General features: G+C 41.8%; 1 protein-coding gene across 1 annotated transcript; it reads right to left on the bottom strand.

The window, feature by feature from the left end:
- Positions 1-3,152: 3,152 nt before the first annotated feature.
- On the bottom strand, positions 3,153-26,618 carry clvs2 (clavesin 2). Its single transcript, XM_029676832.2, has 5 exons — positions 26,197-26,618; positions 25,273-25,447; positions 10,926-11,036; positions 10,401-10,621; positions 3,153-6,228 (listed from the first exon to the last, which is right to left on the bottom strand). Exons 1-5 carry the CDS (start codon positions 26,583-26,585, stop codon positions 6,135-6,137), a joined length of 990 nt encoding a protein of 329 aa, XP_029532692.1. The 5' UTR covers positions 26,586-26,618; the 3' UTR covers positions 3,153-6,134.
- Positions 26,619-27,335: the final 717 nt, after the last annotated feature.

The raw sequence follows: 27,335 nt of genomic DNA, 5'->3' as shown, positions 1-27,335 counted from the left end.
TTTTCTTGGTCAAACACATGCAAGGCAGCGCATTTCTTTAGGTCTAGGACCGGATATTTTGGTTGAGTTTCTAGCCGGACATTTTTCCAGACGGACAGCTAATGATTTTTACATCGCCTCCTGATGAATTTTATCGCTTATTAACGTTTACTAATACCTAAAGTTGCATTACAAAAGTATTTGGAAGTGTTTTGTGAAAGTTTATCGTCGACTTTTTGAATTTTAAAAAATGACGTTACGTTTTGAAACGCTGTTTTTTTCGTTTATCACACAGTCTACATATAACGATATCTAGGCTTTATATGGACCGATTTAATCGAAATAAAGACCCAATAGTGTTTATGGAACATCTAGGAGTGCCAACAAAGAAGATGGTGAAAGGTAATGAATGTTTTCTATTTTATTGTGCTGCACTGTTTTATTGTGCTGCACTTTTATATTACTGCACTGTTAGATACCACCGCACTGTTAGATATTACTGCACTGTTAGATACCACCGCACTGTTAGATACTACTGCACTGTTAGATACCATCGCACTGTTAGATATTACTGCACTGTTAGATACTACTGCACTGTTAGATACCATCGCACTGTTAGATACTACTGCACTGTTAGATACTACTGCACTGTTAGATACCATCGCACTGTTAGATACTACTGCACTGTTAGATACTACTGCACTGTTAGATACCATCGCACTGTTAGATACTACTGCACTGTTAGATACCACCGCACTGTTAGATACCACCGCACTGTTAGATACTACTGCATTGTTAGATACTACCGCACTGTTAGATACTACTGCACTGTTAGATACTACTGCACTGTTAGATACCACCGCACTGTTAGATACTACTGCACTGTTAGATACTACTGCACTGTTAGATACTACTGCACTGTTACATTTACATTACATTTACATTTAAGTCATTTAGCAGACGCTCTTATCCAGAGCGACTTACAAATTGGTGCGTTCACCTTAAGACATCCAGTGGAACAGCCACTTTACAATAGTGCATCTAAATCTTTTAAGGGGGGTGAGAAGGATTACTTTATCCTATCCTAGGTATTCCTGAAAGAGGTGGGGTTTCAGGTGTCTCCGGAAGGTGGTGATTGACTCCACTGTCCTGGCGTCGTGAGGGAGTTTGTTCCACCATTGGGGGGCCAGAGCAGCGAACAGTTTTGACTGGGATACTATTATTATTATTATATGATGTTAGATACTACTGCACTGTTAGATACCACGCACTGTTAGATACTACTGCACTGTTAGATACTACTGCACTGTTAGATACTACTGCACTGTTAGATACCACCGCACTGTTAGATACCACCGCACTGTTAGATACTACCGCACTGTTAGATACTACCGCACTGTTAGATACTACTGCACTGTTAGATACTACTGCACTGTTAGATACCACCGCACTGTTAGATATTACTGCACTGTTAGATACTACTGCACTGTTAGATACCACCACACTGTTAGATACTACTGCACTGTTAGATACCACCGCACTGTTAGATACTACTGCACTGTTAGATACTACTGCACTGTTAGATACCACCGCACTGTTAGATACTACTGCACTGTTAGATACCACCGCACTGTTAGATACCACCGCACTGTTAGATACTACTGCACTGTTAGATACTACCGCACTGTTAGATACTACTGCACTGTTAGATACTACTGCACTGTTAGATACCACCGCACTGTTAGATACTACTGCACTGTTAGATACCACCGCACTGTTAGATACTACTGCACTGTTAGATACTACTGCACTGTTAGATACTACTGCACTGTTAGATACTACTGCACTGTTAGATACCACCGCACTGTTAGATACTACTGCACTGTTAGATACTACCGCACTGTTAGATACTACTGCACTGTTAGATACTACTGCACTGTTAGATACCACCGCACTGTTAGATACTACTGCACTGTTAGATACCACCGCACTGTTAGATACTACTGCACTGTTAGATACCACCGCACTGTTAGATACTACCGCACTGTTAGATACTACTGCACTGTTAGATACTACTGCACTGTTAGATACCACCGCACTGTTAGATACTACTGCACTGTTAGATACTACTGCACTGTTAGATACCACCGCACTGTTAGATACCACCGCACTGTTAGATACTACTGCACTGTTAGATACTACTGCACTGTTAGATACTACTGCACTGTTAGATACCACCGCACTGTTAGATACTACTGCACTGTTAGATACCACCGCACTGTTAGATACTACTGCACTGTTAGATACTACTGCACTGTTAGATACTACTGCACTGTTAGATACCACCACACTGTTAGATACTACTGCACTGTTAGATACTACTGCACTGTTAGATACTACTGCACTGTTAGATACTACTGCACTGTTAGATACCACCGCACTGTTAGATACCACCGCACTGTTAGATACTACTGCACTGTTAGATACTACTGCACTGTTAGATACTGCTTCACTGTTAGATACTACTGCACTGATGGAGCTAGGAACACAAGTGTTTCGCTACACGCGCAATAACCTCTGCTAAATATGTGTATCTGTCCAATACAATTGATTTGATTTATAGGCAAGGTTGGAAAAATCCTTCTGCTGCGACAATTCCTCATGTTAGCTCTCTACAAAGACACCAGCCGCTTGCATTTTGCTGAAACACGGCCTAGAGGTATTCTGGGGGTAATTTTCCACCCGACCAATTACCCTGATCCCACAGCTTTTGATATCTTTCAGAGCTTTTCATGTATTCATCTGCAAATTTGCCAATACACGTGTTTAGTGGAGGTGCTCTCATTTGAATGGGACCTGCTTACTGAATGCTTTGAAGGTCTCTCAATAACCTGCTGTTATCCTAATGTATCCCGTTCAGTGGTCTGCAACTCATACTTCAACAGCAGAGGTCCGTCTAACAAAAGTGCCCATAAATACAAGGTCAGTTTATCCTTCAGCATAACGTTGGTCTTGACACGGTTTGGCTCACACTCTTATGCCTTACTGCCAAGCTGGAATTGGTGTCAGTCAGGAGTATGGCTTTCCATTATCGGATATTCATTCGATATAAACGTAGTATGCAGTATACAGGAGTGCAAAACAGGTAAATAAGAGAGCAGAGTGATACCAACCTGTGTGTCCATATTTATTGGTTGCTCATGTTTGATTAATTTACATAATTTAATTCAGCAAGTTGTTTTCAAGGACTTTTAAACATTAAACACTCTTCCCAACACGTCTGCTTTGAATAATCGGTGATTTGACGAGACCTCTAATTTGAGTTTCTCTCTTATCTGTCCCTACATGTGCACTACCGTTCAAAAGTTTGGGGTCACTTAGAAATGTCCTTGTTTTTGAAAGAAAATCACTATTTTTTTCTGTACAGTAAAATAACATCAAATTAATCCAAAATACATTGTAGACATTGTTCATGTTGTAAATTACTATTGTAGCTGGAAACGGCAGATTTTTGGGGGAATATCTACATAGGCGTACAGAGGCCCATTATCAGCAACCGTCACTCCTGTGTTCCAATGACACGTTGTGTTAGCTAATCCAAGTTCCTCTGTCCAGTGTCTGTTTTCTTTTACCCATCTTAAAATTGTATTATTATTGGCCAGTCTGGCTTTTTCTTTGCAACTCTGCCTAGAAGGCCAGCATCCAGGAGTTGCCTTTTCACTGTTGACGTTGAGACTTGTGTTTTGGGGGTACTATTTAATGAAGTTGCCAGTTGAGGACTTGTGAGGCGTCTGTTTCTCAAACTAGACACTCTAATGTACTTGTTCTCTTGCTCAGTTGTGCACTGGGGCCTCCCACTCCTCTTTCTATTCTGGGTAGATCCAGTTTGCTCTGTTCTGTGAAGGGAGTAATACACAGTGTTGTACGAGATATTCAGTTTCTTGGTAATTTCTTGCATGGAATAGCCTTCCTTTCTCGGGACAAGACTGACGAGTTTCAGAAGAAAGTGCTTCTTTAATCAGCACAACAGTTTTCAGCTGTGCTAACATCATTGCAAAATGTTTTGCTAATGATTAATTAGCCCTTTAAAATGATAAACTTGGATTAGCTAACACAACATGCCATTGGAACACAGGAGTGATGGTTGCTGATAATGGGCCTCTGTACGCCTATGTAGATATTCCATAACAAATCTGCCATTTCCAGCTACAACAGTCATTTACAACATTAACAATGTCTACACTGTATTTCGGATCAATTTGAAGTCATTTTAATTTCAAAAAGAAGGACATTTCTAAGTGACCCCAAACTTTTGAACGGTAGTGTACAGTATATACAATCAAATTGACTTGGAAACATGAAACCAAAGGATTAACTCGAAGCAATAACATGCATTCATTTCATGAACAATTATTAACTGTCATAAGAAGTCGCTACTGTACCTTGAAGTCATGGATGAAGTAAAGCATTACACAATAAAGACGCTGTTTTGTCAAAGGGGGGCTTTGGTTGAAATGGCAAGTCTGCATACATGAAAACAGTCTTATATTACAGATGCTTAACATATTCAATTCTCAAACGTGTGTTCCAGCTTCAAAAAAGCTGCTGCTGTTGTTGCATCATCATCCTGTAATGTAGGATGATCTGAATAGTGCACAGGCCAAACGAGTCATGGATGCCTTCAAATACTGACGAACATCACACAAAAACATGAAATACTTTAAACCTGGGTGAAACACACAGACAGCAGCATCCGATCAATGAGGCTTCGGACAACAATACCATTGTTCAGCTATCGGGTTATTGCAACGCCTCTAACACATCGCTACCTGACGGTCACTACAGACAGACTGGGTGACACTGACAAGTTGTTACGGCGCCCTCCCTTAACCAAAGAAACCAAAGAGGTTCCTGGGTCTGCAGCAGCTGAGAGCATAAGTTCCTCGGTTATCGAGCTGGAGATGATATTGCCAGGACCGTGTGATCACTGGGTATTAGGACTGTCGATCTGTCTGGCCTAGTTCTGGGCAGCCAGGCAGACACGCCAGAGTGAATCCATGTTAGTGGCATAGCAGGAAGGCAGCACTGTGTCAGGGCTCAGAGGCTGCAGAGCTGAACACTGCCTCGAGGTTCACCGTCATGCAGGGAGAAACAAAGGAGCTAGCAACGGAAGATCACACAGTGGCATAAACTGACTGTACCCCTGCAGACATCACAAAAGCTTGATATCATATGTATACATTATACTGCATCTTAACTTCCAGCATCCTAAAATAAGATATGAGGTATTCTAATAATAATAATATCTATATATTTTAAATAGTGTATCTAAATTGATTTTCAAGTAGGTGTGTGCAGTAGTGGGCAACATCTCCTATGGAAACAGATCGTTTCAAGATCATCCTTGAACAGGAACACATTTTTGGAATCACATGACACAGTGACAACACTGTTACCTCTTCTGAGCTGAACCAATAGCTGATACTAAATCATTTCAAAATATGAGACATTTGTCATGTTTTCATGGTTACTGGCAGTTAACCCATGGTTACTGGCAGGCCATCATTGTAAATAAGAATATGTTCTTAACTGACTTGCCTAGTTAAATAAAGGTTAAATGTAAAAAATAAAATAAAAAACAAACGTTATTAGAACAAATCCCGAGCTGCACTTGCCGGTTTGGAAATGTTAAATACTGTACCAAAAGCCCCCAGCTTTCAATCCCCTTTAAGCGTGATTTCCCATCAACCTCCTATGGTACCACTTTTATCACAAAATATTTCACGAGAAGCACATACAGAATATTAACAGCAGTCTTTGCATGTTTTCCTGTCACAATGACTCCCCCATCCTCCTAGTGGTTAGATCGGAAGTGTATTTACAGTTTTGAATTGGCACTTGACAATAACATTTGGACCTCCGCCATTAGCTTCTCTTCCCTTTTTGTTTTTAGAAATATCTCTCAAAATGCCGGCGTTGCTCGTCTTTATGATGCCAGAAGAGGTTCTCCTCATGCTCCGATCTCTTCCCTCGCATCGTTACGTCTCGGTGTTCTTTTTTTGTTGTTGGAGGGAGCATGGGGATTGTCTCCCCTCCGTCTGTCTTTCTGTCTGAGGGCGATGTTTCCTGGTCTGCTTGTGTTGTCGCGCTGTACTTTAGTCCAGCGAGAGCAGCGGCTGCATGTTCTCCTCCTCGCTCTTCACTTTTTCTGGCCGTTTAAGCACTCCGGGCTCCACCACCGACTGGGACCTGTGGATATGAATAAAAGATGACTGGCATCAGAGAGGCCTGTGTTCATTGAAGCACTATCACTGAGGACTTCTCACCTAGTACAAGGGAGTGGGATGAAAAGGTGCGCTTGCACCAGAAAACCCTTGCATCCTGCAGAGCAGGTAGCACACAAAGGAATCATACAAGGTCATAGACGATTGGTTTCATAAATGCATCCCAAAATCCCCCCAGCATGAATTGTTTAAGGAGGCCTCGGGTCACGTGCAATACCCCAAAAACTCAAAAACGTACACACACGTGCAAACGAAGCATTATAAATTATCTTCCCCTAGAGGCGTCCCGGGTGGCGCAGTGGTTAAGGGCGCTGTACTGCAGCGCCAGCTGTGCCATCAGAGTCCCTGGGTTCGCGCCCAGGCTCTGTCGTAACCGGCCGTGACCGGGAGGTCTGTGGGGCGATGCACAATTGGCCTAGCGTCGCCCGGGTTAGGGAGGGCTTGGTCGGTAGGGGTGTCCTTGTCTCATCGCGCACCAGCGACTCCTGTGGCGGGCTGGGTGCAGTGTGCGCTAGCCAAGGTGGCCGGGTGCACGGTGTTTCCTCCGGCGCATTGGTGCGGCTGGCTTCCGGGTTGGATGCGCACTGTGTTAAGAAGCAGTGCGGCTTGGTTGGGTTGTGTATCGGAGGACGCATGACTTTCAACCTTCGTCTCTCCCGAGCCCGTACGGGAGTTGTAGCAATGAGACAAGATAGTAGCTACTACAACAATTGGATACCACGAAAAAGGGGTAAAAATTATTTTTATCTTCCCCTAGAAATGTTGTTGTCTTAGTACATGAGCCCGAAAAGGTCATTTGATCACAAAATGTCACCCTCAGACACTGCTCTAACCTATTTCTGATGTATTTCTCCGATAGAAACCTAAGCTGCTTTTGGGGGAACGGGAGCGATCATTCGTCATGCAGACGTCTGGTACACTGTGTCTGCCGTGACGGATAAACATTCATATGACTGATGAGGATTACTAAGAAAACAACCAGAGCTTCAACAACCAATCACCTGTGTGGCAACAACAACAAAAACACCCACAAACAAAATAAAAGAGATGATTGTACAGTATTTACACAGGGGCTCAAATGGCCTTTGGAATAGTAACTAGTAGGATCCTGTCAGCCTCAGTGAGCTTAACATTTACACGTTCATAAAGCTACTGCTGCTACCAGGGACCTATGCAATCACTGCAGCAGTGAACAGTGACGTAAAACAGATCTGCCTCGGAGTCAGTCCACCACTCACACAGACACATCACAGTCATACAGCTCAGTATGGCTGTGTCATTATGGGGTGGCCATGATACAGCGGCTCATCATTCAGAGCATATGGTTCTCCAACAGTGACTCATAACCAATTTTGCCATTTTTTTTTTCAAATCAATTAATGGATAAGGCAAATGTTGGCTTGACCTTTGTGGAGCGTATACATCGCAGCGTAAAGTGGGGAGCTGAAAGCCCCTGACTAAAATAAGTCACTTCAGATCATATGGCTGCAGGTGATTTACAGCATTACGTTCGCCATATATCAAGCCCCTGGCCAAGATGCTATGATACACCAATCAAATGCTTCTGTCACAGATACAGGCCAGATCAGGGTAAAAGAGGGCTTAGATAACAATGGGAATAAAGACATTATTAAATGCTTTTATGTCCTTCATGAATCAATGAAAATCCCATACAGTACCTTATCTCTCATTGCTTCGACTGCTGCGTCAGTGTATTGTCTTGGTAAGCAGAAATGTAATTCACAGTACATTTCACTGATGAAAATCTGCTGAACCAAAACATTTTTTTTTTTTACTAAGGATACTGTGCTGTGCGTGGGGGAAGTACAAGTTCAGTCAGAGGGTTGTGTGGGGCAGCAGGATTGGAACTGAGCTTATTGCCGAAGGTAAAACTCCATCACTTCTGTTCATGCTCCAAAAGGTAGCTGGCGCACTCCATTGAGTGCAGATCAGAGCATCATATTCATCTATTTTGCCTAATGCTAATTTCATGAGCCAGTAAGTGGAGAGAGACAGCCCTGAAGAAACTCACCGAGACAAGGGACTGTCACTAAAACATACTAACGTCACCATGCCTAATTTATTATTTCTATAAAACCTACAAAAATATCCGCTATGGAGGATTTCAGAAACTAAACCACTTGCCTAAATTAAACACTGAGATCGATTTCTCTGAATAAGTTTCGCATTTTGAATGGTGAATACATATTATAATATCCAAGTATACCATTTCCTATGATTATGTCTAGGAGCTACCCCACTGAATAATGTTGGTGAGAGGCCTTCAGTACACAACACACAAAACATCATGTTTTTCGTGCTCTGTGCTCCCGTGTTGTGCAATTTAATGAAGGATTACTCCTACTGTAGAAAATCAATCATGTGTTTTCCATGTATCTTATAGGTCTCGGAATCCCTAGTTACGTCCAATTTCTGCTCTATTTCTGTGGTTATTACATGAGCCATATACAGTTGAAGTCAGAGGTTTACATACACCTTAGGCAAATACATTTCAGCTCAGTTTTTCACAATACCTGACATTTAATCCTAGTAAAAAATCCCTGTCTTAGGTCAGTTAGGATCACCACTTTATTTTAAGAATGTGAAATGTCAAAATAATAGTGGAGAGAATGATTTATTTCAGCTTTTATTTCTTTCATCACGTTCCCAGTGGGTCAGAAGTTTACATACACTCAATTAGTATTTGGTAGCATTGCCTTTCAATTGTTTAACTTGGGTCAAACATTTCGGGTAGCCTTCCACAAGCTTCCCACAATAAGTTGGGTGGATTCTGGCCCATTCCTCCTGGCAGAGCTGGTGGAACTGAGTCAGGTTTGTGGGACTCCTTGCTCGCACACGCTTTTCAGTTCTGCCCACACATTTTCTATAGGATTGAGGTCAGGGCTTTGTGATGGCCACTCCAATACCTTGACTTTGTTGTCCTTAAGCCATTTTGCCACAACTTTGGAAGTATGCTTGGGGTCATTGTCCATTTGGAAGACCCATTGGCGACCAAGCTTTAACCTGACTGATGTCTTAAGATGTTGCTTCAATATATCCACATAATTTGCCTTCCTCATGATGCCATTTATTTTGTGATGTGCACCAGTTCCTCCTGCAGAAAAGCACCCTCACAACATGATGCTGCCACCCTTGTGCTTCATGGTCGGGATGGTATTCTTCGGCTTGCAAGCATCCCCCTTTTTCCTCCAAACATAACGATGGTTCTATTTTTGTTTCATCAGACCAGAGGACATTTCTACAAAAAGTATAATCTTTGTCCCCATGTGCAGTTACAAAGCGTAGTCTGGCTTTTTTATGGCGGTTTTGGAGCAGTGGCTTCTTCCATGCTGAGCAGCCTTTCAAGTTATGTCGATATAGGACTCGTTTTACTGTGGATATAGATACTTTTGTACCTGTTTCCTCCAGCATCTTCACAAGGTCCTTTGCTGTTGTTCTGGGATTGATTTGCACTTTTCACACCAAAGTACGTTCATCTCTAGGAGACAGAACGTGTCTCCCTCCTGAGCAGTATGACGGCTGCATGGTCCTATTGTGTTTATACTTGCGTACTATTGTTTGTACCGATGAACGTGGTATTTTCAGGCATTTGTAAATTGCTCCCAAGGATGAACCAGACTTGTGGAGGTCTACAAGTGTTTTTCTGAGGTCTTGGCTGATTTCTTTTGATTTTCCCATGATGTCAAGCAAACAGGCACTGAGTTTGATGGTAGGCCTTGAAATACATCCACAGGTACACCTCCAATTGACTCAAATGATGTCAATTAGCCTATCAGAAGCTTCTAAAGCCATGATATCATTTTCTGGAATTTTCCAAGCTGTTTAAAGGCACAGTCATCTTAGTGTATGTTAACTTCTGACCCACGGGAACTGTGATACAGTGAATTATAAGTGAAATAATCTGTCTGTAAACAATTGTTGGACAAATTACTTGTGTCATGCACAAAGTAGATGTCCTAACCGACTTGCCAAAACTATAGTTTGTTAACAAGAAATTTGTGGAGTGGTTGAAAAACAATTTTTAATGACTCCAACCTAAGTGTATGTAAACTTCCGACTTCAACTGTACTTTATGATATACCTGGAAGAAAATGCATAACATGAGTCTAGACGGACCTCTTCATGGTTTTAGGAGACAGGTCTTTCTCAAGGTCTTTGACAGACAGGGTGTAGGACTCGGGGCAGTACTCGGTCTCCTCATCATAGGCGTGGTCCAGAAGGGTGCGGGCCCAGGTGCCCATGTCGTAGGGGGGCATCATCCCACCCAGTTCAGAGGGCAGGATCTCAGGGTGCATGAGCTGGTGAAGGCTGTTCAAGTTGTTCCCATGCATGAAGATCTGCAGAGGGATGGACAAAACAACAACACAACATTGACACCAATAGATAAATGAGCATATACAGTCTAACAGCATGCAAAAGTCTACAGTATGTCAGAGAGTATAGGTTCGCCATTGTGAAAAGCTGATCTGAACACTGTTTATATGAGCACAGCTCTTCAGAAGGTTACCATAAATGATGTTGAACACAATGAACATACATTCATTGGTTATACTGTACAGCAACACAGTTGACCCGGTGGTCTCTGTCGAAAAGATTTTTCATTATATCTCTCCATCCCTCAACAACAAACTCTCCTCCTACCCGTTTTCTCGTCTTGTCCTTCAGAAAGGGGCGTATGACGGTGTACAGGGCGTGGATGTACCACGGCTGGTTCACAAAATGGATTCCTCCGAACCTGGCAGGGAAGCTGTCCTGTGGGCAACAAAGAGCACAAATACACTCACTATTCTGCCTGTTGGTATGGTTACTAACTTTTAATCCTATTTTGCTTTGTTCATTTTATTCTATTCAAATGACAGTATGTCAGAGGAGAGTATGTTTTAATGAGAGTGGAGTTGAACATTGTTGTGTAGAATGTAAATTGAACATCATTAAGTGATTTTTCCATTCCCTTTTCCATCATCTTGATGGGTTTGCATGTTGGGTTTATGTTAATGATGCTCATCGAAAATCACCCAGTCCGTTTATTTTACTAGCTACTGTATACTGAATTAACATTGAATTGTTCAGTGCTGTTGTCTTCTGGGCAATGTTGCATTGCCATGCAGGTTGGAGACTGGCAGCCAGGGAATTTCTCATAGGTTGGACACTATTCTCATAATGGTCTAATATCTATGTCATAATTTGGACACGGGGAGTATGCTGAGATTGTATCCTGATATAACAGGGTTGGCTGGCGAGCACCAGAACTGGATCCCTGGGGAAACATTTATGTAAATGAGTAATCTGATGATTTATGGGATTGTCTGTGAGGTGGACACAGGAGGAACACCCAGAGTGCACCATGTAACCTAGTGACACAGCCTGGGGGAAACTCAATAGTCTCACATAACATTTAACGAGTTGGTAATGCCTCAGTTTCATATGTAAGTGTGGTTTCCATCTGTTCTGAAGACTTTACTGAGGTTTAAGACCGGTGTAATGGTGACCTGTATCATTTGAATTAGCTAATGATGGTGTCGCTAGCTTACTGCAGCTCTCCCTCTTAAATCTGTCCGTTATTCATCGATATTCATCAGGCTCGACATTTAAGATCACGGACATGACTGTCATTATGGAGTTTTCCCCTCCCACGCTGTTAATTCTTCATTAACGCAAGCCGTGCTGTACCTTTCTACCGAGCAAGAACGTACACCTCCACTGACTAAGCATGGCAATCAACTCATATCACAATACAGATACAGGGGATACTAATTCTTTCTATCACACTTTCAGACAACAAGTTGAAGTGCCAGAGGGTGTTCTTGCCGTGGGAGATAGCTCTTGCCTCTTGGCTATGCAGATGGATTTTTAGAATGTTTGCAGATAAGCAGATGGCTGTTCTTTTTTAAAAACAGGACAGTAATGGCTTCATGTGCACATGTAGTCCTGGAAACCCGAACAGAAGGATCCTTACACCTTAATCCTTTTACACACAGTTACTGTGATCACAGGGACCAGGGTGTTAAGAGTCTATTGTTTGTTCAGGATACTCGTCATCACCTTCAGTGGGGCTAGCATGTGTCTGAGAGAGAAAAGAGTCATGTACTTTGATGGCAAAGATGACAGAACTGAGCTTTAAGGCCGCTTTCCGTCTCAGAAATGGACAGCCTCTGTCGCCATGGTGATGCTGAACAGCTGGGTTAGCGTCCCTTGGCCTGGCTGCAAGGACACTGGGCGGTCCAGAGTCTGGCACCAGCGGAGCCGCTCACAGTTTTCTGGCACAAGATCTGACACCAACGAACAGAGACAGCTGACAGTGGACAGGAAGAGGGCAGAGGTCCGAGTCGCCTCACCCGGCCAAATCTCCCAGGCTGCCACAGCATGTATGTTCCTGAGAGCAGCATCAGCCTGCCTAATATTTGTCCCTCCTGCTTTGTGATCCATCCGACAGCTTTGACTTGGATGCATTATACATGAAACACAAATCAGAATACATGATGGACGCTCTGTCTTCCTCCTCTGGTTGTTGGTAGTGGAAGTGGATTGATCTGTACCCCTAGTGTGATGTCGAGAAAGTGAGGAAGGGGGAAGGGGGAAGAATAGAAACCAACTCTGCCCTCATGTATTTATTTATTCAAACTACAAGATACTTCTGCTGCTGCTTAATTTGGGGAGGACAACCTCCAAAAATGTGAGAGCATGAAGCTCAACTGTGATCATCTGTTCATGTTCCATGCTGTTGGTCTCAGACGTTTGGATGTCATCTGCTTTTTTCAGCTGATCCGTTTCAAGTGACATTAGCCACCTAAGATGGATGTCCGCATACCTGGGAATCTTTTTTTTCACCTTTATTTAACCAGATAGGCTAGTGGAGAACAAGTTCTCATCTGAAACTGCGACCTGGCCAAGATAAAGCAAAGCAGTTCGACACATACAACAACACAGTTACACATGGAATAAACAAACATACAGTCAAAAATGCAGTAGAAAAATATATATACAGCATGTGCAAATGAGGTAGGAAAAGAAAGGTAAGGCAATAAATAGGTCGTGAAGTAATTACAATATAGCAATTAAACACTGGAATGGTAGGATGTACAGAAGACGAATGTGCAAGTAGAGATACTGGGGTGCAAAGGAGCAAGATAAATAAATACATACAGTATGGGGATGAGGTAGATTGGATGGGCTACTTACAGATGAGCTATGTACAGGTGCAGTGATCTGTGAGCTGCTCTGACAGCTGGTGCTTAACTTCTTTGGGACTGGGGGGCAGTATTGAGTAGCTTGGATGAATAAGGTGCCCAGAGTAAACTACCTGCTACTCAGGCCTAGTTGCAAATATATGCATATTATTAGTATATTTGGATAGAACACACTCTGAAGTTTCTAAAACTGTTTGAATGATGTCTGTGAGTATAACAGAACTCATATGGCAGGCAAAAATCCTGAGAAAAAATCCAACCAGGAAGTGGGAAATCTGAGGTTGTAGTTTTTCAAGTCATTGCCTATCGAATATACAGTGTCTATGGGGTCAAATTGCACTTCCTAAGGCTTCCACTAGATGTCAACAGTCTTTAGAACGTTGTTTGATGCTTCTACTGTGAAGAAGGGGGAATGAGAGCTGATTGAGTCAGGGGTCTGGCAGTGTGCCATGAGCTGATCACGCGCACTCACGTTTGAGTTAGCTGCATTCCATTGCATTTCTACAGACAAAGGAATTTTCCGGTTGAAACATTATTGAAGATTTTTTATAAAAACATCCTAAAGATTGATTCTATACTTCGTTTGACATGTTTCTACGAACTGTAATATGACTTTTCATCTGAACTTTCGCCTGGAGTTTGGATTGTGTACTAAACACGCAAATAAAAAGGAGGTATTTGGACATAAATAATATAATTTATCGAACAAAACAAACATTTATTGTGGAACTGGGATTCCTGGGAGTGCATTCTGATGAAGATCATCAAAGGTAAGTGAATATTTATAATGCAATTTCTGACCTCTGTGGCTCCACAACATGGCGGTATCTGTTTGGCTTGTTTTGATGTCTGAGCGCTGTACTCAGATTATTGCATGGTGTGCTTTTTCCGTAAAGTTTTTTTGAAATCTGAAACAGCGTTGCATTAAGGAGAAGTGGATCTAAAATTCCATGCATAACAGTTGTATCTTTTATCAATGTTTAATATGAGTATTTCTGTAAATTGATGTGGCTCTCTGCAAAATCACCGGATGTTTTGGAACTACTGAACATAACGAGCCAATGTAAACTGTGATTTTTGGATATAAATATGAACTTTATCAAACAAAACATACATGTATTGTGTAACATGAAGTCCTATGAGTGTCATCTGATGAAGATCATCAAAGGTTAGTGATTAATTTTATCTCTATTTCTGTTTTTTGTGACTCCTCTCTTTGGCTGGAAAAATGGCTGTGTTTTTCTGTGACTAGGTACTGACCTAACATAATCGTTTGGTGTGCTTTCGTCATAAAGCCTTTTTTAAATCTGACACTGTGGCTGGATTTACAACAGGTTTTTCTTTACAATGGTGTAAAGTACTTGTACGTTTGAGGAATTTTTATTATGGATTTTCTGTTGTTTTGAATTTGGCGCCCTGTAATTTCACTGGCTGTTGGCGAGGCATATCCCAGAGAGGTTAAAGCTAGTGAGGGAGGTAAGAGTCTTCAGCTTCAGAGATTTTTGCAGTTCGTTCCAGTCATTGGCAGCAGAGAACTGGAAAGGGAGGCGGCCAAAGGAGGAATTGGCTTTGGGGGTGACCAGTGAGATATACCTGCTGGAGTGCGTGCTACGGGTGGGTGCTGCTATCGTGACCAGTGAGCTGAGATAAGGCGGGACTTTGCCTATCAGAGACTTGTAGATGACCTGGACCTGGCGACGAGTATGAAGCGATGGCCAGCCAACGAGAGCGTACAGGTCACAGTGGTGGGTAATATATGGGGCTTTGGTGACAAAATGGATGGCACTGTGATAAACTGCATCCAATTTGTTGAGTAGAGTGTTGGAGGCTATTTTATAGATGACATCGCCAAAGTCGAAGATCGGTAGGACGGTCAGTTTTACGAGTGTATGTTTGGCTGCATGAGTGAAGGATGCTTTGTTGCGAAATAGGAAGTTGATTCTAGATTTAATTTTGGATTGGAGATGCTTAATGTGAGTCTGGAAGGAGAGTTTACTGTCTTGCCAGACACCTAGGTATTTGTAATTGTCCACATATTCTAGGTCAGAACCGTCCAGAGTAGTGATGCTGGACGGGCGGGCAGGTGCAGGCAGTGATCGGTTGAAGAGCATGCACTTAGTTCTTCTTGCATTTAAGAGCAGTTGGAGGCCACGGAATAAGAGTTGTATGGCATTGAAACTCGTCTGGAGGTTAGTTAACACAGTGTCCAAGGAAGGGCCAGAGGTATACAGAATGGTGTAGTCTGCGTAGAGGTGAATCAGAGAATCACCAGCAGCGAGAGCGACATCATTGATGTATACAGAGAAGAGAGTCGGTCCGAGACTTTAACCCTGTGGCACCCCATAGAGACTGCAAGAGGTCCGGACAACAGGCCCTCCGATTTGACAACCTGAACTCTATCAGAGAAGTAGTTGGTGAACCAGGCGAGGCAATCATTTGAAAAACCAAGGCTGTTGAGTCTGCCAATAAGAATGTGGTGATTGACAGAGTCAAAAGCCTTGGCCAGGTCGATGAATACGGCTGCTGTCATGCCCTGACCATAGAAAGCCCTCGGTTCTCTATGGTGTTTAGGTCAGAGCGTGACAAGGGGGGTGTTCTAGTCATTGATTTTCTATGTGGCTGGGTTGTATGGTTCCCAATTAGAGGCAGCTGGTAATCGTTGCCTCTAATTGGGGATTATACTTAGGAAGCCCTTTCTCCCACCTGCTTTGTGGGATATCGTTTTGTGTAGGTGCATGTAGCACTACGTTACTTCACGGGCGTTGGTTGTTTATTGTTTTGTTTAAAGTTTCACTAAATAAAATATGTGGAACTCTAATCACGCGGCACCTTGGTCCGTCTCTCATAACAACTGTGACAGCTGCACAGCAATGTCTCTTATCGATGGCGGTTATGATATCGTTTAGGACCTTGAGTGTGGCTGAGGTGCACCCATGACCAGCTCTGAAACCAGATTGCATAGTGGAAAAGGTACGGTGGGATTCGAAGTGGTCGGTAATCTGTTTGTTTACTTGGCTTTCGAAGACCTTAGAAAGGTAGGGTAGGATAGATATAGGTCTGTAGCAATCTAATTGGCATAATAAAAAAACATCCCCTAAACATCCATCAGTTTAAGCTAGAGATATCTGCATTGGATGCATCTCAATCCACCACATCTGCCGACGTCGCACTTCCGCATCTGCGGTGAAAGGTGACAGAGCTAGAGAGGTGTTTGTCAGACTATGAGACATCCCGAAAATCGGTCTTCTCACAAGATTGTCTGTAGCATCCTAACAGTTTGGCCTACAAAACTATTATGGCCCCTCGAAGAAAGATGAGACTCTCCCAAACACGATGGTATTCTCCATTTTGCTCTATGACCACCACAAGCTTCTGGAGAATTGGCTGAAGTCAGTACAGGCAATCTGCCAACTTCTGTCTGTAGCGTCCAAACAGTTTGGGCAACATACTAATATGACCCCTCTGTGGAAAGGTGAGACTCTCACAAACATGTACAGTACCAGTCGAAAGTTTGGACACACCTACTCATTCAAGGGTTTTTCTTTATTTTTACTATTTTCTACTTTGTAGAATAATAGTGAAGACATCAAAACTACGAAATAACACATGGAATCAAGTAGTAACCAAAAAAGTGTTAAACAAATCAAAATAAACAAAACAAAATATATATTATACTTGAGATTCTTCAAAGTAGACACCCTTTGCCTTGATGACAGCTTTGCATACTCTTGGCATTCTCTCAACCAGCTTCATAAAGTAGTCACCAGGAATTCATTTCAATTAACAGGTGTGCCTTTTTAAAAGTTTCAATTGAGGATTTTCTTTTCTTCCTTAATGAGCCAATCAGTTGTGTTGTGACAAGGTATACGGAAAATGTCAAGAACTCTGAAAATTTCTTCAAAAACCATCAAGGGCAATGATGAAACTGGCTTTCATGAGGACTACCACAGAAAAAGAAAACCCAGAGTTACCTCTGCTGCAGAGGATAAGTTCTTTACCAGCCTCAGAAATTGTTTTCTGTGAAAACATACACAAATTGGGTTGCAAAATGAATAGGAAATATAGTCAAGACGTTGACAAGGTTAGAAATAATTACTTTTAATTGAAATAATAATTGTGTCTTTGCTTTCTTCAAATAATCCTCCATTTGCAGCAATTACAGCCTTGTAGACCTTTGGCATTCTAGTTGTCAATTTGTTGAGGTAATCTGAAGAGATTTCACCCCATGCTTCCTGAAGCACCTCCCACAAGCTGGATTGACTTGATGGGCACTTCTTACACTCAATAGTGTTGAGATCTATTAGAGACAGCATACCAGCTGACTGCTTCTTCCCTAAATAGTTATTGCATAGTTTGGAGCTGTGCTTTGGGTCATTGTCCTGTTGTAGGAGGAAATTGGCTCCAATTAAGCGCCGTCCACAGGGTATGGCATAGCGTTGTAAAATGGAGTGATAGCCTTCCTTCTTCAAGATCCCTTTTACCCTGTACAAATCTCCCACTTCACCACCACCAAAGCAACCCCAGACCATCACATCGCCTTCACCATGCTTGACAGATGGCATCAAGCACTCACTCCTCCAGCATCTTTTCATTTTTTCTGCGTCTCACGATTGTTCTTCTTTGTGATTCGAACACGTCGAACTTAGATTTGTCTGTCCATTACACTTATTTCCAATCTTCCTATGTCCACTGTCTGTGTTATTTTGCCCATCTTAATCTTTTCTTTATATTGGTCAGTCTGAGATATGGCTTTTTCTTTGCAACTCTGCCAAGAAGGCCAGCATCCCGGATTCGCCTCTTCATTGTTGACGTTGAGACTGGTTTTTTGCGGGTACCATTTATTGAAGCTGCCAGTTGAGGACTTGTGAGGCGTCTGTTTCTCAAACTAGACACTCTAATGTACGTGTCCTCTTGCTCAGTTGAGCAACTCCTCTTTCTATCCTGGTTAGAGCCAGTTTGCGCTGTTCTGTGAAGGGAGTAGTAAACAGCGTTGTACAAGATCTTTAGTTTCTAGACAATTTCTTGCATGGAATAGCCTTAATTTCTCAGAACAAGAATAGACTGACGAGTTTCAGAAGAAAGGTCTTTGTTTCGGAACATTTTGAGCCTGTAATTGAACCCACAAATGCTGATGCTCCAGATACTCAACTATTCTAAAGAAGGCATGTTTTATTGCTTTTTTAAACAACAGTTTTCAGCTGTGCTAATATAATTGCAAAAGGGTTTTCTAATGATCATTTAGCCTTTTAAAACTTGGATTAGCTAACACAACATGCTATTGGAACACAGGAGTGATGGTTGCTGATAATGGGCCTCTGTATGCATATGTAGATATTACATTTTTAAAAATCAATAGTCATTTACAACTTTAACCATATCTACACTGTATTTCTGATCAATTTGGTGTTATTTTAATGGACAGAAACAAGAACATTTCTATGTGACACTTCTTTGGTTACTACATGATTCCATATGTGTTATTTCATATCTGTTGTTCCATGTAGTGAATCTGTTATTCAATGTGATTGTATGGGCTAATTGCAGTAAGGTCAAAAATATTTTGGGGATCAAATACATTGAAAAATATATATATATATATATACTTCAAGGGGTCTTAAAATTCTTAATCAAATAGCTTAAATGATCCTTGGTATGACTTTCTTAAAACAATTCATTATTGCTTAGTAGAAACATCTTCCCCTGGCTCAGACAGGGCTTAGACTCCTATAGGTTAAAACTTGAATCTGATGAGCTAAAAAGGCAGATGACATCCAAACATCATCTGAGGCCAGCAGCGAGGAACATGAACAGATGGATATTGGCGTACATGGGCCATTTTGCATGGCTCCAAAGCTCTTTTATCACAAGATCATTTCAATTGATTTATTAGCTTATTAGCTTATGTTTGGACATATTAGTTAATAGACACATGTCATTGCTTTGATCTCTTGGTGGCTGTGATGTCACAGCTTAGCCTCCTGATGTCCTTTTGTTGGATATCTAGAAGTTTCCTGATGTTACATCGCAGATTTTCCCAAGCAACTAAAGCTAGAGACTAGAGCTGAGGTTCAAGGGGAGTCCATCTAACCAGGCATCGATTGTTGATGGGACATTCCCTTGCATTGCAAAGAGCCATTTATGGCAATAGAAGCCTATAAAGCCAAACTGTCAAACTCATCAGTGAACACTGACGAACACATACTGGCAATATCCCAGAATGAGGAGCTTACTAACTGTGTTGTTCCACAAGGAGTCAACGGTATACACTGATGACATGTTATTTGTCTACCAAAACATGCTGATAATCCGATTACAACAGTGACTATCATTTGATCTTGGCAGAGCCCCACCTGTTTTGAGCCCCCCCAAAAAAACAAGATTTACATGCTAAAATCGCCACTGATAGCCTATAATATGTAAGTAAATATTATTTGATTCTTCAATCTGGGCTTCTTCCACTACTGTCGATGTTGAACATTATGGCATGCGGCTCTCATGTCTCCCCGTTCTTTTTTTAGAAGCTGATGAGCCCATCTTTTCCTGGCTTGACGAGCTCTCTAAATTCTGCTCTGCTCCTGTCAGGAGTCATTGATAAAGGATGAGTGAACTCATCCTGCGGTGAAAATGAAAAAAATAATACGTACATATAGCAGAGCCCTTTTTAAAAAGGAAACGTAGCCTGGAGTGAAGATGCTACTTTGTTATCTCTTCACTGGAATCAGACCTCTTCGTGTGCACTAGTTTAAAAGCAGATTACAGTAAGCAGCAGCATTATCCTCGGGGAAGGCTTTTGATTGAGAGCCACGTTAAGTACATTTAAAATGACAACACCATTGCACATTCTCTGTTTTCTTTGAAGAGATACACCCTGGAATTAACACATTCAGCCGGGGTAATTAGAGAGGAGAAAGGAGAGACAGAAGAGAGACACAGTCACAAACGATAGGTCACGTCAATAACAGGAGACACTTTATCTTCACAAGCCAGATACGGCCTGCTTTACTTAGCAGTTCGAGTGAGGGGTGAAGCTCCACTCATTGGCTCGTCCAATCCTGTTGCAGACCAGACCAGCACAGTTCTGCTGCAGGAGAAACAACAACACAACTCCAGAGTGAATCAGAATCTGAGGCAAGCAGACTAACAATTAGTTTTCCTCTGCCTTGGTCCCAGGTATGTCTGCTGCTGTTTCCTCAGCCAGCCGAGAGTCTGGATGGGGCTGTGGGATAGGAGCCAGTGGAGCTGAACATCCAGATGGGAGATTCACAGTCAGACAGCCAGATGGAGGGAGTACTTTGTTTGGACTTGTTACAAGTGTGTAATGCACTGTTGATCACAGCATTGAATAATCCCTGACCTCTCATGAGGAAAGGTTCTCTTCTTCTGAATCACACTAAATGTGTTAACGGAGCAAATCTGTGAATATTCTACAGACTTCTTGCCCTCGATAAAAGTACAGACTTGACTGAGGGAGGGTAAAATCCATTTTTCACCGATTTTGGGGACACTTTGACTGTGGGGATAAACGCATTGGAAAAGGCTCTAGTTCATGACTGGATTCATACGACATAAATACAATAGAGCGAGATCCCCACGTTATCCACAAGCTTGTCGAGCGGTTTACTGCTTTCAACTCATCCATCCTGTGGGTGGGCCTAATAAAACATGCAATCGACGGGATGCAGTACATCAGAGCTCAATGAGGTATTCATAGAATGGCATTCGGGATCCAGTCAGTGTCCTTCTTTCTGCTGGCCTTTTCACCACTTCAGTAGAAAAGGACGGACACTTTGTGTTTAACCCCTTCAAAGCTCAGTGGGTATTTTATCGATCTGTAATGACATTACTTCCCATGGATGAATCAAACCTTCATAGTTCCCATCCAAACAATACAGAAACACTGAGTTGGCTAAAGGATACTGACCAATAAGAAAACGTGTCTTCTTTCTTTTTCTCTGTGGATTGTAAAAGAAGCCTTTGTCTAGGAAAACGTTTTTCTCCCTGCGGTACTACCTACACGTAATGTGCACAGTAGCTACAGTATGTAGAAGAGAGACTCTGACTGGTACAGCTAATAGATATGCAGTCCGAGGGATATGGATGCTAGATAACAAGGGGAAAAGGCAGATACAGAGATAACATGTTTTTATAAATCGAACAAGTCTCAAAGGCATTCAAAGATCAGGCAAAGCCCAAGTTAAATCACAGCAACAACAAACCCAAAAAATTGAATAAACCGTGTAGTCAAAATAGTCCATCAAATTATCCAGCACTTTCATTCTCAAGCATAAAGCCATAAAACCTATTTATACTACATCACTTCACAAAAGTACTTTGCTAATCCCAAGCCTCAGACAGAACAGCATATAATGTCGGGCCTCAATGCACAAAACAGCCTTGTCTGCTGCTACTGAAACAAGTCTATTAGCCATATGCAGAAAAAAACACATTTGTGAAATTCATCTTTCCAGGTATTAGAAAGAAATGTCAGTGCGATATGAATACTTTATAGAGTGTTAATAAACTGAGCTCTGAAGAAAGCTCCAAGCATGAACCTCTCGCAGTTCCAATTATTTCACTGACAATGTCCTACTATCATTATTAAAAGTAATGAGAATTTGGCCACATTAAATCTTGTTGCACAAGAGCTTTTGAAAAATGTGTTGCCCTCATGTATAATTAAAACTGATGGATTGAGCCTGGCTAAATGGTTATAAGCTGTCACCTTTTAAGATGTGAATTAGCACCATTGCACCATGTTACATAATTATGGAGAAACAGGCCAAATCGACAGAGGGACTGACTACAGCCCTACATCTGCAGAATTAGGTTAAAGGCTCAGCGCAGTCAAAAACTTGATTTCCCTGTGTGTTATATATATTTGCACACTATGCGGTTTGAATAATACTGTGAAATTGTGAAAATTATGATGTCATTTTAGTGTAAGAGCTGTTTGAAAAGAATGCCTGAAATGACAGCCTGTTTTGGTGGGATTGAGTTTTGGCCTAACGTGACATCACCAGGTGGTAAATTAGTTAATTGACCAACCAGAAAGACAGTTCCAAACCTCTCTGTCAATAACAGCTAGAAATTGCTATTTGCTAAAAAGCTATTTTTTTTCCTTCTTTTTAACCATTTTAATTGAACTCAATCACACTAAGTTACTTAATTGTTACCCTGATATGATTTGATATTGAGATATATAAAAATAAAAAAAACAGCTGCATTGAACCTTTAATGTAAACAGGTTGAAAAATAGATGATCCCCCACTCTGTCTAAAACCCACAGAAACAATGTACACATCATCACCCACATCGAGGGAGAATGGCAGAAGTGTTTTTCTCTCATCTAGCAGCACAACCCATCTGGAGAGTACATAGCATGGCGGATGGATAGGTTGCCACGGAAACTCAGTGTGGGGTGGGATGGGGAGGACTGGTCTGTTGTGATTGGCTGCTGAACACAAGTTATTTCTCTAGACTGATAGGGACTAAAGGCATCGGTAAGACAGAGAGAGAGGGAGCAAAAGGAAACATCAGAGACTCTGAGATAACAAAGTATAGCTTGGGGAAACCAAGGCCAGCATGATGTGTTCTACTCATTCCAAGCATTTTTTTTTCTTGGAATTGATTTGCCAAGAATATCTGCACTCTGAACAAGTATTCATTTCTTTCGCCTCTTTTGCCAATACACAATGACATCTCTACTGGAGTTTGTGCTCTCTGTATTAGCCATTCCAACAACAATAGATGTGACTGTCAGTTCGGGAATAAGGAACTCAATTACCACACAGTTGAAATATCCTTATGGGCTATCTTCAGATTTTCTTTGAATTTCCATTTTTCTGTTCAGCCTCAGAATATTCCAAAGTCTCTGTAAAAAAACTGCCAGCAGAGTGTTGTTATGGTTGCCCGTAGTAATGTTCAACAGTTTTCATTGTTGTCAGTAGTATTGAAATTCTTCATGGTTTTCTGAACACACCACCCAAGTGCAATGACAAATGTACTGGCAGGAAATGATAAACAACCTGAACCAAGATCCCGAAGATCACACATGTACGCACACACGCATGCAAATACACACACACGCACACACACACTGGTGGGCAGCGAACAGTGAGCTGCACCTGGTACAAGTACCAATGATATGTAAGATGGATAGATCATCAGCTACTACATGTCCTTCACAACATAATATGAAAAAACAACATCTTGACATGTCTTGGTATTTTCAAAAATCAATAACCATACAGGCAACGAGTGTTAACCTCAGCTGAGGGTGAAACCCTTTTGTTGAAAGTGCTTCTGCCCTTAATGACAGGCATAGTGACACATGAGGTGTGCTGGCACACACGAGACCCTTAATGTCATTACAAAACCCACCAGGGGGCCGCAACACCCAGAGATAGTCGCAGTGCTCAGTGTCAAGTGGGCTCACAGATAGGATGTCACCACTATTGATTACAATAGGAGAAGCTTTTCTCTCTGGCGTTAGCATTATGAGGAGAGGGGTCACATGGTGTCTGAGGTGGAAAATCCATAGTGGTATACCATACCATGTAATAATATCCTATATACCTTATGAAGTACCTACTATTGTAGAGCTGATGAACATATATGAATTACTGTAGATAAAGTATAAACTCGATCGAATGGAAACAGATTCAGTTGGGGCTTTTCAGTCTCCGACTCAGACAGGGAGGAAAATGTGGCTGATTCCATTAATTTTACAATGTTTCTGTGTGTTTTCTTTTGTTTCCCATTCAAGTGTGTTCCCGTATGATTTGGTAGCGGGCACATTGGGAGACTGAGATACTAATAGCAGTGATCAATTATTCACAGTCTATTCTGTGTCTGGAGAAGCAATGGAATGTGCAACGGCCTCGTCATGGTCCTCTGTTGATATTCAGTCAACAAACCTCTCTGATGGTAACTGCCTATGCTCTACATGGTACATTATACACAGCTACACGGCTAGCCTATCTAAACTTGTCATACACTGGAATTTGAATAATGGGTTACAAGAGGAATTGGCTGACATTCACAAGGACAATCAGAAAAAATGTCTGTATGCATGTTGTTATTAGGCTATAGGCTTAGGCTACACATCATATTTATATTTTAGTTGGCCAGCTACCAAAGGATGCACTTGGCCAGAGATATTGTATTTTTTTTTATCTTCCATTAGAAGTGATTGAACAGGGTCAAAGGAATGCTGTTCAAATGTGAGTCTCTATCACAGGCCTACACTGCCGGCAATCAAAATATGAATATCATTATTTACTTCTTATGCAAGTCTTTTTTATTGTAATGTCGTTTCTGAGAGTACAGAAGAGTGATTATCGAGTGAAAGTGCTTTTACATTTGAACAGTTTGTCACATAACCAAGAGATTGATAAGATAGTTGATCCGAAACAGTTTCTCATGAAGATTCCGAGACGTTTTCCACCTTCTCCAGTAGGTACGCAGGACCATGTGTGGTAAGCGGGTTGAAATAGAGCCTGTCTCTAATGCTCAACGCATATAAACTAGCAACAGTAGTGCTATACTTCCGTAAGAACAACGGAGATCTGCACTTAAAAAATGCAGCACCTGACAAGTGTCTGGTGTATTCAAAATCCCAAGAGGACAAGATCCCTGTGGCAGGCTTGACTAAGATGATTAAATGTAGCAAACCCCATGTGAATTAGGAGTGATCTGGGTAATCTCAGTAAATGGAGACAAGTGTCAAAAGTAGCTAAGAACTTCATCTGAGTGATGCGGAGCCCAGCAATGAGAAAGGTTAGAGAAATGTTGAGACTTACCTGTAGGCCTTCTATGGCCAGTCTCAGCATACTCGGTGTTAGTTTGGAGGCTTGCTTGAATGTGAAGTTGCTCCAGTCGATGATCAGGACAAATCCATTCACCTGTAACTCTGGATCTTCTATCATGGACTCCAGCGACAACAGGATAGCTCGAAGTATGTCCACAAATGTATACCTATAGATGTGATAAAAAGCATTAGGGGACTTTTCTAAGTAGCCTAGATTACAAAAATAAGACAAAGTAGTGATTAAGTGATTGTTGTGTAATTATTACGTAATAACAAATGTACCAAATAATCTTAGTACTGTAATTCCAGTTCAAATTAAATGTAACCAGCATACCCTTGTTTGGCATTATATACAGAAAGTATATATAAACCATTTTCATTCAGGAGAGTAATACAAAGAATCAGATTGGAGAGACAATTTGACTTGTGTGAGTGCTGTTATTGATTAAGTTGATGGCCATTCCTGATGGCATTTAGCTTGTTCATCACATCCTGCTATTGCATGAGGTCTGAAAAGGCTGTTTTAAATGACTCATGTAATTGTCATTGTGACTATGGAGATCACATGAGTAGGCCCCTAAAGTCAAATCTCTGCAATATAGTAATTTGACTGTATCTGATTTAGTCCTTAAATTCAACATTCACTAGTGGGGTGATGATATCATTTCTACTGGCCTGTGCAGCCTAAACTTTTCTAATTTCCTGGCCTACATCCATGATACTGACAGGGATTGCCTTTGGGTTCATAGTTCAGTTTGTGGGGATTATGTTTCGGTTATGTTCATAAGACTAGGCTCTAACAAATCCAATTACACAGATTTGTGAAAAATAAATAGAGGGTCGACAGCAAGCAAACTGTCAAGTGGTGTTAGAGTAGTTCTGAAAAGACAGCTCCCTAATATCAGACGGACATTACCTGCTCTGGTCCCAGTTAGCAGCGAAGAGAATCAGTATTTTCCTGCCATATCTGTCCAAGTTGGTCAACACCCCCGGAAATCCGTCTTTGAGAGCTTGCTTGATGCCCGGATCGGTTGCTTTGAGGTTCTTGAACATGTCCAGATTTTGCTGACGATACTCAAAATACTGGGCCAAGAGGCGGAACGCCTCGAAATGGTTAAATTTCCGAGCTCTGAGAAAGCGTAGGATGAAAGCATCGTCTGTCCTAAGAAAGCCAATGTCTGGACGCGTGATAATCATGTCCCTCACCTCCTGAATGTCCTGATGTGCAGTGTCGGGGTTCTCCTTTAACTCCACCTTGGCTTTCTCCAGTGTTTCTGGGGACAAGCCGGATTGTAAGTGAGTCATCGTTCTTGCTTCAACGTCCACGGCCAATTTTGAATGGTAGGTAGAAATGTTACCGTAGATAGAGCCAAAAAGTCGTCAACAATGAATGCGTCACGTACAGGTCTATTGGACCTTCTCAACCAGGACCCTAAAATCAACGCCTGACTTCAGATATCGTCCTGCTTCCCTGAGTATGATGGAAGGTGCTAGCAACATTGACTGTGTTCACTTTTTGGACAGCTCCATTTGGTTTCCACCTGTACGGTACATTTGACTTCTGTTTCCAAGTTTATTTTCATACGTCGACATTTGTAGCTCTCAATTCAGTCACAATACTGGCTGTGGCTGACTTCCCAAATAGGTCTAAATATGTTGCTGGCTATGTTGAAAGCCTAAGCACACAATTGTAAGACAGCCATTATCGTCCATCCCCACCCAAAATGCCAATAATACAATTACCATAAAAGCGTTACACTATCCAAGCGGGCAGGCAATGCGGCACCCTGCAGCAACTCTTGTCATAACTCTCCTTACCGAAAGCATTTCAATTCAAAATCAGAGAGATGCTGTCACCGACTGCTAGAAATTACAGTCGAAGAATCAAGGCGACATATTCCGTCGACATTCTCACTCCATCCAGCCTGCTGTCTATTTCCATTCTGTGTGTTTGGTACCAAAATTGTTTGGATGTGGGACCAACTTCATGTCCCGTTGTTCTGAGCGCCGTGCTGCTCCGGTTCTGTGGTGGAGGCTTTACGTCAAGTGCTACTG

The sequence above is a fragment of the Oncorhynchus nerka genome, linkage group LG13, assembly GCF_034236695.1.
Source record: "Oncorhynchus nerka isolate Pitt River linkage group LG13, Oner_Uvic_2.0, whole genome shotgun sequence".
NCBI classification, from domain to species: Eukaryota; Metazoa; Chordata; class Actinopteri; order Salmoniformes; family Salmonidae; genus Oncorhynchus; species Oncorhynchus nerka.
This window is presented reverse-complemented; position numbering and strand designations above follow the sequence as displayed.